Below are 13,926 nucleotides of genomic sequence, written 5' to 3'. Positions count from 1 at the left end.
AGAAAGCCGTTTTCTCTCTGGACTCTGAAGACAGGGGAATCTGCCAGTAGCCCTTAGTTAAATCCAGGGTCGTAAAAAAACGTGCAGTGCCCAGCCGGTCCAGGAGTTCGTCGACCCGGGGCATTGGGTAGGCGTCGAATCGTGACACGTCGTTTACCTTGCGGTAGTCCACGCAGAACCGCACAGTCCCATCCTTCTTGGCCACCAGAACGATGGGGCTGCACCAGGCGCTGTTGGACTCTTCTATTACCCCCATCTCCAACATAGCCGCTAATTCCTCCCGAACCACTTTTCTTTTGTGTTCGGGTAGTCTGTAGGGTCGTGACCTCACCGTCACCCCCGGGGGTGTCTCGATTCGGTGCATTATCAGGTCGGTGCGGCCTGGCCGGGGGGAGAACACATCAGCAAACCGCTTCTGCAACTGGGCAATGTCCGCTCTCTGGTCCTCAGAGAGATGACCCTCACACGGGAGCGGGGTGGGATTAGCCGCTTTTGGCACCTCCGGCCCCAGGTCCTCTCTTTCCGATACTGTGGAAATCAGAGAAACAGACTCCGCCTCCCTCCAGGGTTTCAGGAGGTTGAGGTGGTATATTTGTGTAGCCCCGCCCCTGTCAGACCGCACCACCTCATAATCAACATCCCCCACCCGGCGTGTGACCTCGAAGGGCCCTTGCCACTTAGCCAGGAGTTTTGAGTTGGAAGAGGGAAGTAATACAAGTACCTTTTCTCCCGGTGTGAATTCTCGCAGCTTGGCCCCTCTGTTGTACAGCCGTTGTTGTCGTTCCTGGGCCTGGAGCAAATTCTCCCGTGACATCCTCCCCAGTGTGTGGAGCTTTGCTCGCAGGTCCAGGACGTACTGGATCTCGTTCTTTCCGGGGCTCGGACCTTCCTCCCAGCTTTCTTTAATAAGGTCCAGCACCCCTCTTGGTGACCTGCCAAACAGAAGCTCAAAGGGAGAAAATCCCGTGGAGGCCTGGGGGACCTCCCGGACTGCAAACAACAGAGGGTCAAGCCATTTGTCCCAATTACGTTCATCGTCGCTAATAAATTTACGAATCATGGACTTCAGCGTCCTATTCATCCGCTCTACCAACCCGTCGGTCTGGGGGTGGTACACACTCGTGCGGACGGACTTAATGCCCAGTAACCCGTAAAGTTCTCCCAGTGTGCGCGACATGAACGAGGTGCCCTGGTCTGTTAGAATCTCTTTCGGGATTCCAACCCGGGAGATGACCTGAAACAGAGCCTGCGCGACGCTCTTTGCAGAGATATTGCGCAATGGCACTGCCTCCGGATACCGGGTTGCGTAATCCATGAGGACTAACACAAAGCGGTATCCGCGTGCGCTCCGGTGAAATGGCCCGATGAGGTCCATGCCGATGCGCTCGAACGGAACCTCCACCAACGGTAGCGGCCGCAGCGGGGCACGTGGTATGGCTGGTGAATTAACCAATTGACACTCCGGGCAGGACGCACACCAGCGGCGCGCGTCCGCCCGGATGCCTGGCCAATAAAATCGGGCCATTATCCGGTCTAGTGTTTTCCCGTATCCCATGTGACCCGCCATCGGATTATAGTGAGCCGCCTGGAAAACCATTTCCCGGCGGCTTTTCGGTACTAACAACTGGGTGTTTTCCTGCCCTGTTCGAGTGTCACGACTCACTCTATACAGTCTGTCCCTAATCAATGAGAAGTGCGGGTACGACTGTGCTGCGTCAGGGCGCACCAAATGACCATCAATTCTTATCACTTGGTCGTAGGCTGAGCGTAGAGTATCGTCACGAGACTGCTCGAGTGGAAAATCTTCCATGGAGCGGAACTCGGGAACCGCCGGGGTCTCCTCGGGAGGCTCCGCCGGTTCCCCCTCTTCCCCGGCGGCGTCGGACGACCTCGCGTCACCGCTGAGCACCGCACACATACCGCATGTCCCTGTCGGTCGTGAACGCACCCCCGCAGCCTGCCCCATTAGCGTGTTAAATCCCTCCCAATCCGTTCCCAAAATTACGGGGTGCGTCAGGTGGGAGCTAACCGCGACCTTTATTCTATATTTTTTTCCCCTGAACCGAAGTTCGACGGACACTATGGGATACTCATGAATGTCCCCGTGCACACACCTTATTTTCACCCGCGACGCTTCTACCAATGCCCCTGGCCGAACCAGGCTCTGGTGTATCATGGACTGCGAACAGCCCGAATCCACCATCGCCTGGCGTGTACCCCCCTGGATTCTTACCGGAACGCGGTACGTCGCTCCCGGGCCGGGGGAGGGTGATGGAGCGCCGGCAACCCGGATCACCTGCCCCACCTCCATCAGCGGGCACTCCCTCCGCAGATGGCCGGGCTGCCCACACTTCCAGCACTCCTGCCCTGGCGTTTGAGAACCTCCGAGTGGGTCAGGAAGAGTGCCGGCCCCGGTCGGTGCTGCGTGGTCGGCCCCCCTGGTACGAGCTGGTGACCGCGGCGTCGGCAAGGGCCACCCTGCCGCCGGCTGCTGGGTCCTCCTTCGCGGCGTGGGGACCGGCTGCGGCGGCGCGGGCGGGCGCCCGGCGTCGCCCCGTCCGCCGGGGTGGACCGCCAGGTGATCCTCTGCCAGGGTGACCGCGGCCTCCAACGTCGCCGGACGGTGGTACTGGACCCACGACGAGGTCCGCGGCGGGAGCCCCCGCAGAAACTGCTCCGCCACCACCTTCTCCACCACCGCCGGTGCGCCACCCGCGCCCTCCGGCTGCAGCCACCTGTTGGCCGCGTCCCGTAGCCGCTGAGCAAAGGCGAACGGACGGTCCTCCGGACCCAGCCTCGCCTCCCGGAAACGCCGCCTGTGGTCCTCGGGGGAGAGCCCCAGCCGGTCCATGATGGCCCTCTTTACCCCGGCGTAGTCCTGTCTTGCCCCGGGCGGCAGACCCAGGGCAGCTGTCTGCGCCTCTCCGGTCAGTAGTGGCAGCAGGCGGATTGCCCGTTCGTCCGCCGGCCACCCGCATGCCTCCGCCATCGCCTCGAACATTTCCAGGTACGACTGTACCTCGTCCGCCGGCGTCATTTTATGCAGCACCACCCCCGCGTACGCCGGGGGACCCGGTACCGGTGCTGCCGCGGCTGGCCGGGCCACCAGCTGCTCCAACACCCGGGTCTGCCGATCCGACTGGGCTTGGAGCGCCCCCAGAAAGTGCCGGTTGACCTCGGCCTGCTCCCGCTGCATCGCGGCGATCTCTCCCAGCATCCGCCCGAGCGCGATCGCCGGCTGCGCCATCCCCTCCGCCTGCTGATCGCCGGGTTCCATACCTAGTTGGGCGCCACTGTACGGTGTGGGTGCGTGGGGTTGAAGACACGGCACAGGACCGCAGGGTGGTGGGTTTCACAAAATGCTTTTTATTCGCACAATTCATCAATTAATTCGTTCGCTCGGTCGGTCGGTCCGTCTCCTTCCTCCCTCCTCGCTCGCCTCACTGTTTATAGGGGCGAGAGGAGACCCGTTAATTCCCCCCAGCTGGTTGCCAAGTGTTTCCACCTGGCACTGTTCCCCGAGCCACTCCCCCTCTCTCTCCCTCTGCAGCCGAGCCGAAACCACGCCCGCCACCACAACGTCCAATTCCTAATTAAGACCAAATACTTTTTCTTTGTGTTCAGTGCTAATTAGTACATTGTAATACTCTGAAGTAAGATGCTGGTATAAACATAATATCTGCCTAACGTCAACATATTAGCATTGTAATTGATTGTAAAAGATTCAAAGAGCATTTGTTATTATACAACTCAGGGATGCACAACAACAGTCAGCTGATGTGTAAGACAACAAACACTAGGACATTCCTGTGGAGCATTTGATTGAATTTGTTTCTGTATATAACATGGCCAACATCTTCACATTGACCACATCATGATGTAAGCACTGAGGCCATCTCCTCTCGTCCAATCAGAGTCCTGATCTCTGTCCTGATGTCCACCATCAAGTGCAGCTTGACCCTCGCCCACGATGTATCCAGGGGTGAAGATGTGGGCTAACGGTCAAAAATCTAAGTTTACTGTGACCGGCCACGAGTCCCTTCAGGAACTTGTTGTCCCAGGCTCTGCTCTCCCCTTCTCTCGTCCTACCGGGTAACTTGGAGAGGATCAGTGTCGGAACCTTGTCCTCTTACTACTGGAGTTCCTCAGGACTCCATCCTGGGTCCCCTCCTCTTCTCTATCTACACCAACTCTCTCGGCTCAGTCATTTGCTCCCATGGTTTCTCCTACCACCGCTACGCCGATGACACCCAACTAATTCTCTCCTTCCCTCACTTGGACACTCAGGTGGCGGCACGGATCTCTGCCTGTCTGACTGACATCTCTCAGTGGATGTCCGCTCACCACCTGAAGATCAGGAAAAAGGTTCTCCTACCCAGGACCTGACTGTTAAGTTTGGCAACTAAAACACTGTAGACCTTAAACTGTACTTATAATAGATCGTATCTATAATGAGTTGTAAATCTGCTTATTTGATGAAATTGCACTTTCTTGTTTCTTGTTGTTGCTGTATCCTTGTCCCAGAGCTACCCTTTTCTCTGTGACCCCTTGTTACCCTTTTTCACAAGACAAAGGAACACATACTTGGTTGTTAAAACTCTTTATTTACCTTGAGGTACCAGCGATGGGAGAGGTTAGCCACACAAACATATTCCTACAAGTAAACTGTGTCACAGACTGGCCGCCTGAGCACGAACTCAGAGGACATTAAAGTTTCACAGAGTGTTAACTATCACCTGACATCAGCATGGTTGGTGGGGTGTGGAGAAATGAACATCTTAAAGTTCACTGCACTATCCAATCCCCAGGCCTCCCTTTCCGATGTCGATCCATGTATTGGTCCTAGTGATAAACAAGAATAACCACAAAAACAACTGGTTACCAGTGGCTGCCCGCATCCAGTTCAAAACATTGGTTCTCGGGTTCTGGATCGGGTACAGTCTACATCCAGGACATGGTGAAACCCTACACCCCAACCCGCCCGCACACTCCGCTCTGCATCTGCCAAGCTGCTTGTTCCTCCCTCACTGAGAGAAAAGCACTCGGCGAGATCGCGACTCTTTGCTGTCCTGGCTCCCAGATGGTGGAATGAGCTCTCTGATGACATCAGGACTGCAGAGAGCCTCTACATCTTCCGTCGAAAACTCAAGACACACCTTTTTAGACTCTACCTTGACTAAAACACTTGCAAACCGTAGCACTAACAAATCGTAGCACTTAAATTGTACTTATAATGGCACTTTTCTATAACATGTTTTGAAACTGCTTATTTGATGAAAATTCTACTTTCTTGTTCCTTGTTCTTCTGAGTTTGTATCTATACGGTTGAAATGCACTTATTGTAAGTCGCTTTGGATAAAAGCTTCAGCTAAATGACATGTGATGTAATGTAAAATCGAGAGAAATTTGTTGGTGCAAAAGGCCACAGCGTGTACATACTACATTTAGAATATTAAAATGTTGATTAAGCGATATCAAACTATTTCATCATCAGAATGAATGTGTGGGAGGAGAAGGCTTCAATCAGCACAATCTCTCACAATCTGCCCCTTGAGCACAGACAGAGAGGCTCCATATTAATGCCTGATTAATGTTTGAGTGACATTTGGTTGTTTCAGACACCTTTGGCCTCTTTAATAATAGAATAATAACAGTCAGCCCTTAGAGTAAGTTCATATAAGAAAAAATAAATTAAACATTGTGTGTTCAAAAATATCTTCCAGTTTGTTCAGACTAAATATGAAGTTGAATGTCGGCCTTAATGTCCTCTCACCTCCTCTAAAATGAGTTTCAGTGGAAGACTTTGTCCTCCTGTGCTCAGTATTGATCGTGGCTGCTGTCCTGTTTGTGACAAAGTGCCGGCCCTCTAGCCTTGTATGGACAGGACCTTCACACGTATGAGCTTTGTTTGAACACAAAAGGCCAATCCAGGAGGCTGAGTCCTCTAAGCACAACACTGGACCCCATCAGCGAGGCCAGAAGTGAGGCTGCTTCCTCCTGCTCAGTTTGCAAACAACTGGCTGTCGGCCCGTGAAATGTCAGAGAAGGGGGGCGGCGCGGAGGGCCCAGCAGGTGGTCTTGGCGTGCGCTGTGGACTCCCCCGCCTCGTCCTCATCTCGGCTTAGCCGCGCTGACAGAAGGAGGGCGCACAACTCGTGGCGGTGAGCAAGGCCGTCCAGGGACGTGACATTAACGCGATGACAGCGGCGCGTGCCCTGGAAGACGACACCCGGTGACATCGCTGCCACCCCCCCCCCCTCCTGGGAAGAACACCGCGGAGTCATGAATTGAAAATGGCTTTTTAAATACGAGAGTGAAACATGGGATCCTCTGCAGAGTTGCCACAGCGTGTCCACGGCTCAGGTTTCCCCTGGAGGTGTCTGCTGGTCGTGTACTAGAAAAGTAACTGGACGCCGCTCAGACTCTTCTGTGAGCACAGGTGTCACAAGAGGATCATAGGTCAGGGGACAGAAACCGACAGGGAGAGTCTTGATTGCGAGGAGCCTTGGCCTCCAGTTCCCATGTTTGTAAAAGACAGTAAGAGATGTGAAAGTGAGAGGCGATCTGGATCAGTGCCGTCTTTGACTCCTAAACCCACGTAACAACTTCTCATGACGACACAACGGATCATTTCTTAAAAGGCAAGGTTGGAAATCTTACACAAACGTTTTTGTGAGATTTTTTCTAAATGCATCCTGACAGCAGTCTATGAAATATTGCTCTGACAGGAAGAAAGAAAAAACACTGTGGCTCACTCGCCATCAGAGTCCTCCGCGTAAGCCGCCATGTTGGTTGTTTGTAGTTCTGCTCTTTGGGAGGAAGCCTGAAGGGACAGGAGAGGTATTTCCGAATTGTCGTCTTTCTTGTTATCCTTAGCTACTTTTGGAGCGCTGCTGGATACTCTCATTGGAAACAAATGAGCAACACGACGACAGGCTTTAGGACATAATTTAAAATCTAGCAAACTTTCCTGACTGATTGCCGACATTCTTTTGAAATAGATCTGTGATTTCTTATGGAAAAAAAAAGTCAACTCAAAAGCAATTTTTTGTATTAAAAGAGCAAAGAATGCAATGAAACACAAATATCATAGTTAGTTTACTTTAACACTATGATTTAACTGAGCATTAAAATGTGGTTTGAGACTACAACACGTCATCAGCCTGGCTAGAGTCACATGATCTTTGTGTATGCTCATATGTCCTACAGCCTAATGTGTGTACAAATATACAATTATGTCATGAATAATATAAAAAGGGAATAGATACATAATAAGTAGCTTGTGAGTATGTAATGATAATATCATTGAATGGTGCATGACTCTTGACACGCGCTGTTATCTGTTTTACCTTCTGTTTAAAATGATGCTTTTTCATTTCTGAGGGTTTCCGCCATTTCACTTTGGTCGGGAAATAAAGTGCGTGTGTGATGGGTAATCCCTGGTTTACACACACGCACACGCACACAAATCATGGTGTTCCCTCTCCCATGTGACCGCTCCGATTAGATTCATGATCGCTGACGTCAAGGTAGTGAGGGTTACCCAGAGAGAGACAGGAAGTGGAGGGGGGTTTTCATTAAACAAATAAAACGCACATACAAACAATTTGGAGTAGCAATATCAGGCAAGAAAACATTGGTTATGACGCCAGAGTGTGAAGTGAAACAAAAACTATGAACCCGAAAGAATAACATCAACTTGAGTAGCTGCAAAGATTGCCCTTAAAGTCATTTATTATTTGTCATGTATGTATTGATAAAGCAGGAGCCATTTCTAAGCCCATATGACGTTAGTTGATTATAAACACATTGGAGGTCCATAAATTACTTATATGGCACAGATTATGTAATTGGAATATTTGATGTCTTATAATGCCTTTCATCTTACATTTGAATGGACCTTACTGCCTCTAAATTCCCATTAAGTCCAAAGCAATTGTTATACGACGAATTTCTTTTGCTGTTGTCTTTTTTTGTTATTTGAATGAGAGCAGCTCTTATTTTAAAGCACTTTCACTATGTAAGCACATTACCAGCTCAAAATAGATTTCTATACACAAACCCAAATTAGTAAGTTATACTTTTTGGAAAGAATCTTTCTGGTGTAAATTCACAGTGTACATCTGGGTATTATATTCATATGTGATTCATATTTTTTTTGTTAATACAAAGCCAAACGTTGATGGGCTGTTAACTTGATTGATTATTTATTTTATAGATATAGTTAAATATCTATACATATATATGTATAGATACTTAACTGTGATTTGTTACATTTCTTTTTCTTTTGAATGGTATTCACTATTTTGTATAAAAATACATTTTGATGTAGTCTTGTCCATCTCTGCTTGTATCCCGACGCATTTTTTTATTAAAAATATGTAGGTATTTATTTTGAAATACCCGAACGGAAGTCAGACGTTTACCCATGCTAGCTTGAAGAAAACCTCAGCAGCGAACCAACGGCAGCCTACGATGGTCTCCGTTGGGGGGACACAATAAAAACGGGGGACTTGGCGAGGCTTTGGATCCCTGAGACGACCATCGTCGCTTCGAGTAGACAAAGAGGGGGAATCCGCGAGAGACCCGGGCGAGCCAGTGTCGCTGAGTGCCGCTGAGTGCCGGGGGAGGGCGGCCGCTACTGCCGCCGTAGAGCTGTCGGGCTCGGACAGGGCGGGGCGGGTGATGTTTAGGTTCCGGTATAAAGGCAGCGAGGCAATGGCAAGCAGACGAGACGCGGAGCCGGCTGCTGACGCCGTCGTTTTGTGCCGGAGACTAGAATGAGGAGTTCGACGTGTTGCTGTCACGCGCCGGCGGTTTAGCCGCCCGGGGAGGCCGCTCGCTGGGGGAAGGAGCGTCTCTGCGGCGCCCTTGCGCCCTCACACCGACAATAAGATGAGGACGATATTTACGTTCTGTTGTCTCTTCGTCATTACCGGCCGGGTGGACCGGGCGTGGGCCACCGGGAACCTCACCGTCGACGGCGGCGAAGACACCAACCGGACGGCCGGCAGCGGGTTCATCTCCATCGGGGACGGCTCGTCGCAGGAATTCGAGTTCCCCGAAAACACCAACGGCGTGATTGTGATCTCCAGCCGGTACCGGAGCGCCGCGGCCAGCAGGCAGGGCCGCCAGAGCCGGAAGCAGACGGTGACGGTCCGCTCCCTGGACCCGGAGGTCCTCTCCATACTCAACGTGACGGACAGTGGCCGCGCATCCGCGGCCAGGAGCTACGTTATCAGCATCCGCTCCGGGTTCCCCGGCCGGGCCCAGCTGCAGATCCAGCTGCTGGACTTGGATCAGGATTCGGCGCCGGTTCTGATCGAAGAGCGAACCGATTACTCCATCAGAGTGGCGCCAGGCAGCGATGACCCGGCCACCCGGCTGGTCCAGTCCGGCGGCCTGTCCCATTTCTCCGAGAACCCCGTGCTGTTTGCCCTGCTGCCCCTCATATTCGTCAACAAGTGTGCGTTTGGGTGCAAGGTGGAGGTGGAGGTGCTGCGGGGCCTACTGAGGAGCCCCGTGCCGCTGCTCCTGGGGGTGCTCGGGCAGTTCCTGGTGATGCCCCTGTATGCCTACTGCGTGTCCCGGCTGGCCTCGCTGCCCAAAGCGCTGTCCCTGGGACTGGTCATCACCTGCTCGGCCCCGGGCGGCGGGGGCGGCTACCTGTACAGCCTGCTGCTCGGAGGAGACGTCACGCTGGCCATCTCCATGACCCTGGTCTCCACCGTGGTGGCGGCGGCGGCCATGCCCCTTTCGTCGGCCCTGTACGGCCGGCTCCTGGGCGTGCACGCCGCCCTGCACGTGCCCTTCGTGAAAATCCTCGGCACCCTCCTGTTCATCGCCATCCCCATCTCGCTGGGCATGCTGGTCAAGTTGCGCCTCCCTGCCCTCACGCGCGTTCTGCTGGCCCTCATACGGCCCTTCAGCTTCGCGCTCATCGTGGGCGGCATCTTCATGGCCTACCAGATGGGCGCGTCCATCCTGGCCAACGTCAGGCCCCAGATCGTGGTGGTCGGCGTGACGGTGCCTTTGCTGGGGCTGGTGGTCGGCGCCGTCCTGGCCAAGGTAGCGGGTCTTGCGCCGCCGCTAAGGAAGACGGTCAGCATCGAGGTGGGCGTCCAAAACAGTCTGCTGGCGCTCGCCGTCATGCAGCTGTCTTTCCGGCGGGCGGAGGCGGACTTTGCGTCCCAGGCGCCCTTCATCGTGGCCCTCAGCAGCACGTCGGAGATGCTGCTCATCGTCCTGGGCTATTATGCCCGGCGGAAGTTGTGCGGCTCCACCGTCCCCGACGCCTGATTGTAGCCGCTGTGTTTTTTTCTTTTCATTCAGAACTTGAACTCTTTCCAACCTGTGGACATTTGGTGTCTTGGAGACCGTCGCGTCGTCCCCGTGGTGGTGGCGCACCGGACAGCGATTGGACTCTTTTCTTTTGGAGTTCTGTTGTTTTTGTATTTTTTTGTGAAAACCAAAGGCCTTTTCCCCCTCTTTGACTCCCCTTTTTGTGTTTATTTTACAGTACGTACTTTTTAAAATCAGATTATACTGTGAGGTAGTCGGTGTAAATATTCCTACAAAGAAACATGCCTATAAAAGAAAAGCTATTTTTGTACGAGATAACTTTTTGTAATAACAACGCAAAGCTCAATTTGCATCATGTTTACAAGAGGTCCATGTGTCTTAATGGGGGGGGGGAGTGTTTTAGGGGTTAAGTGGAATAATTTGGAGTGTAATCAAACGGGAACATGATGTTATGAAAGTATTTGCCACTGATTGTGTCTCCTGGATTTGTGAATCCATGTACTTGAAGCAAGGAGAAATGGAGAAAAGGTCAATAAAAACATTGTTAAAGGTGTGTGTATGTGTGTGCGTCACACGTTGATGTTGAGAGAGCTGCATTAGTCAAACAGTTCCTTCCATGAAGAGGCCAAGCGCTGACTCTAGGTTTCCCTTTAGCACACAGACGGTGAAAGGCCTTTGTGTACCTTCACAGTATGAGTTGAAATTCTGGCTTTTGGATATTTTTGAATTCTCCCGACAAATGAAACCAAAACTACAACCCTTAACACGAAGAGAGGTTTGTGAAAGGATCAAGGAACAAAAGAGGAGATTGAAACGGTGTCTGAAATAACCGGAGGAGAAAAGCTGCCTGCAACACGATCCTGCAGAAGGCCTCAACGTATCAGGCTTTAGGAACGTGTTGTACCAGAGAACAAGGGTCAGTTTAGAGCAGTTTACTCTTGATAAAGGCAACTATTGGCAGCAGGTTCAATATTCAGAACATGCGCTCATACTACACCACAATAGCCTTCCTGTTTCTTTAGAAACATTTGAAGTGAACCAGGGGGGTAGGGATTATTATGTAAAGGCTGCACTTCCTGTTTACTGTCAAGAGCAGCAGCAGTTTTTTTTGTAGTGGGAACCCACAGCATACCCAGACGGGCTGTGTTTGGCCCAGCAGACCTGACGGAGCGCTCAGGAATGTATCTCCGATGTGTTCAGGCCGCTGTGGGAGAGGAGGGGCCGTCTGGGCCTGTTGGTCCCGGGGGCCACGGTGACTGTATGAAGTGCAACATGATCTCTCTCAGTCACGACCGCTTTGCGAGTGGGAGGACAAACAGAGGACAAAGAGACACGAAATCAACGTAAAATCAACACAAAAAGATAACAAACAACTGCAAAGGTGCACAAAATGACACACTGTGTCAACAAAGACACTTACACATTGTAAAAAGAGATGCAAAATGACCGTGAATGGACAATAAACAACTACAACAACACTCAATTACTACAAAGAGAACACAAACCGAGTCAAAGTGACAACAAGGAGACTGAACTCCTTCTCAAACTTTATCTTACACACATGCATGGAATCCTGCTGAGGTGCAGTCAGGCCTTCATTCCAAACCTTTGCCCTGCAGTGTCAGTGGCTCACGTGCTCCACACCAGAGCTGCCACTGTAGCTGACAGGTTGTGTGTCTGTGTGCGCTGAGGTGTCACTGTGTGTCGTTCCTCGCGGGGCTGACGGGAGACGACTCTCTGCCCTGCTGCTGTGGGCGCACTCAGCATCTCCTGTTTGTTTTACCACCACTCACATTAGCACCACAATGGGAAGAAGGTGCTCTTAAATAATTCACGAGGACACGTTGCATTAAGTTTTCATGAGTTCCTTTCAGCAGCTCCCACCAGAGCGCCTGCTGCACTGAAGCTTTGAGGTCCAGAAAAGCCGCGGAGCACTCTGCTCACCGCAGGATGCAGCCCGCTGACGTGGAGGCACGGCGAGGTGTTAGCACACTCTGTGCCACACCTGAATCACTGAATCACAGTCCTGTTGGTTATCTTTTCATTTCCCACTTTAGGCCAGGCAAGGCAAGTTTATTTGTATAGCGCTTTTCATACACAAGGCAGACTCAAAGTGCTTCACATAACATGCCATAATATAATGTGAAATAAAATGCAAGAATTAAAAGACAATTAAAAAACAGCAAATAAGATTGTAAATATAAAAATAGTTAAAAGTTACAGTGAAGAGTGAAAGATTAAAATCTTAAAGGTTAAAAGGGCAATGTAGGTCAAATTCAGAGTTGGGGCAAGTCTTAAATTTTCAGGAAGTTTATTCCAGCTGTTTGTTGAAGGCTTATATAGTGGAAGCATATCAGTGATATACTTTGGCCCTAAACCATGGAGTGATTTATATGTGAGCAGTAGGATTTTGAAATTAATTCTCTGACATACTGGGAGCCAATGTAAGGATTTAAGAATTGGTGTAATGTGCTCACATTTTTTGATCTTTGTTAGAAAGAAGACCATTACAATAGTCTAGCCTACTAGTTATAAAGGCAGGTACAAGTGTTTCTAAGTCTTGAGCTGACATGAGCCCTCTAAGTCGTGCTACATTTTTGAGGTGCTAGTAGGCCGATTTTGTTACTGATTTGATGTGACTCTCTAAGTGTAAATCTGAATCCATAATAACCCCCAGATTTCTGGCTTTATTTGATGTTTTCAGGGACACCGAGTGAAGGTGTTGAGTTACTTTAAACCTTACTTTTTTAGCACCAAATACAATGATCTCAGTTTTGTCTTCATTTAGTTGTAGGAAATTTGGACACATCCAGTCTTTGATTTGATCAATGCACTGGCACAGAAAATCTACGGGACGATAGTCGTTTGGTGATAGCGCTACAACCATGGACGTCCCACAACAGAGCAAGACAACCCCTAGACTAATCGCTGCAATGCTGAGCTCAGCTGATTGTCCCTCGTGTCCTGAGGGGCCCGAGTCCTGCGTCCTGATTGCTGTGCATTAGTCGGTAGGGGATTCACATTGGGAGAAGGGACACGAGGAAAAAGCAGGGAAGTCCAAGGCAATAAAGGTTGCTTTGACCACAGCCAATAGGCTACACTGAGACATTGGACCCACAACAACTGTGAAAGGAAGCAAAACCACCAAAAAGACACACAAAACCACTACAAAGATACACAAGATTAATACAGAGACACAAAAGACAATAAACAACTTTAAAGAGACACAAATTGACGTGTTTAGTTGAGTCTTAGAATATGTATTCATACATTTCATTTTCATTAATTGAATTTAATAAAATATTATTTAAAAGGCGTGTGTCAATTTCTTGTGAATATTTATCTGGAAAACATATCTGCCGTTTTGATGCCTGTGATGCCAAAAAGCAGAAAATAATTTTAAAAAAAAGAAAAATGACCATCGTATTTAACGATGCCTTATGCACACTCAGGTTCACTTCCTGGTGTCAATGGATGCTGTTGTCCTAGAATGCAACAATGTGGCACATTCACATTGACTTACATTGCAGTGTATCTCTGTGGGAGGAAAGCACCGGAACACTGAACCTGGCATGACGCTGCTGACATCTGCTGCTGCAATCATCATCATCATCATCATCATCA

General features: G+C 50.4%; 1 protein-coding gene across 1 annotated transcript; it reads left to right on the top strand.

Moving 5' to 3' along the window:
- The first annotated feature begins 8,411 nt into the window (after positions 1-8,411).
- slc10a3 (solute carrier family 10 member 3) lies at positions 8,412-10,889 on the top strand. The gene has a single exon (XM_037452289.2). It carries the CDS (start codon positions 8,896-8,898, stop codon positions 10,297-10,299), a length of 1,404 nt encoding a protein of 467 aa, XP_037308186.1. The 5' UTR covers positions 8,412-8,895; the 3' UTR covers positions 10,300-10,889.
- The last annotated feature ends 3,037 nt before the right edge of the window (positions 10,890-13,926 follow it).

The sequence above is a fragment of the Pungitius pungitius genome, chromosome 6 (assembly GCF_949316345.1).
Source record: "Pungitius pungitius chromosome 6, fPunPun2.1, whole genome shotgun sequence".
NCBI lineage: Eukaryota > Metazoa > Chordata > Actinopteri > Perciformes > Gasterosteidae > Pungitius > Pungitius pungitius.
This window is presented reverse-complemented; position numbering and strand designations above follow the sequence as displayed.

Bases quoted from the DNA above. Each gene is read 5' to 3' on its own strand.
- slc10a3 (XM_037452289.2), top strand. From the start codon at position 8,896: ATGAGGACGATATTTACGTTCTGTTGTCTCTTCGTCATTACCGGCCGG.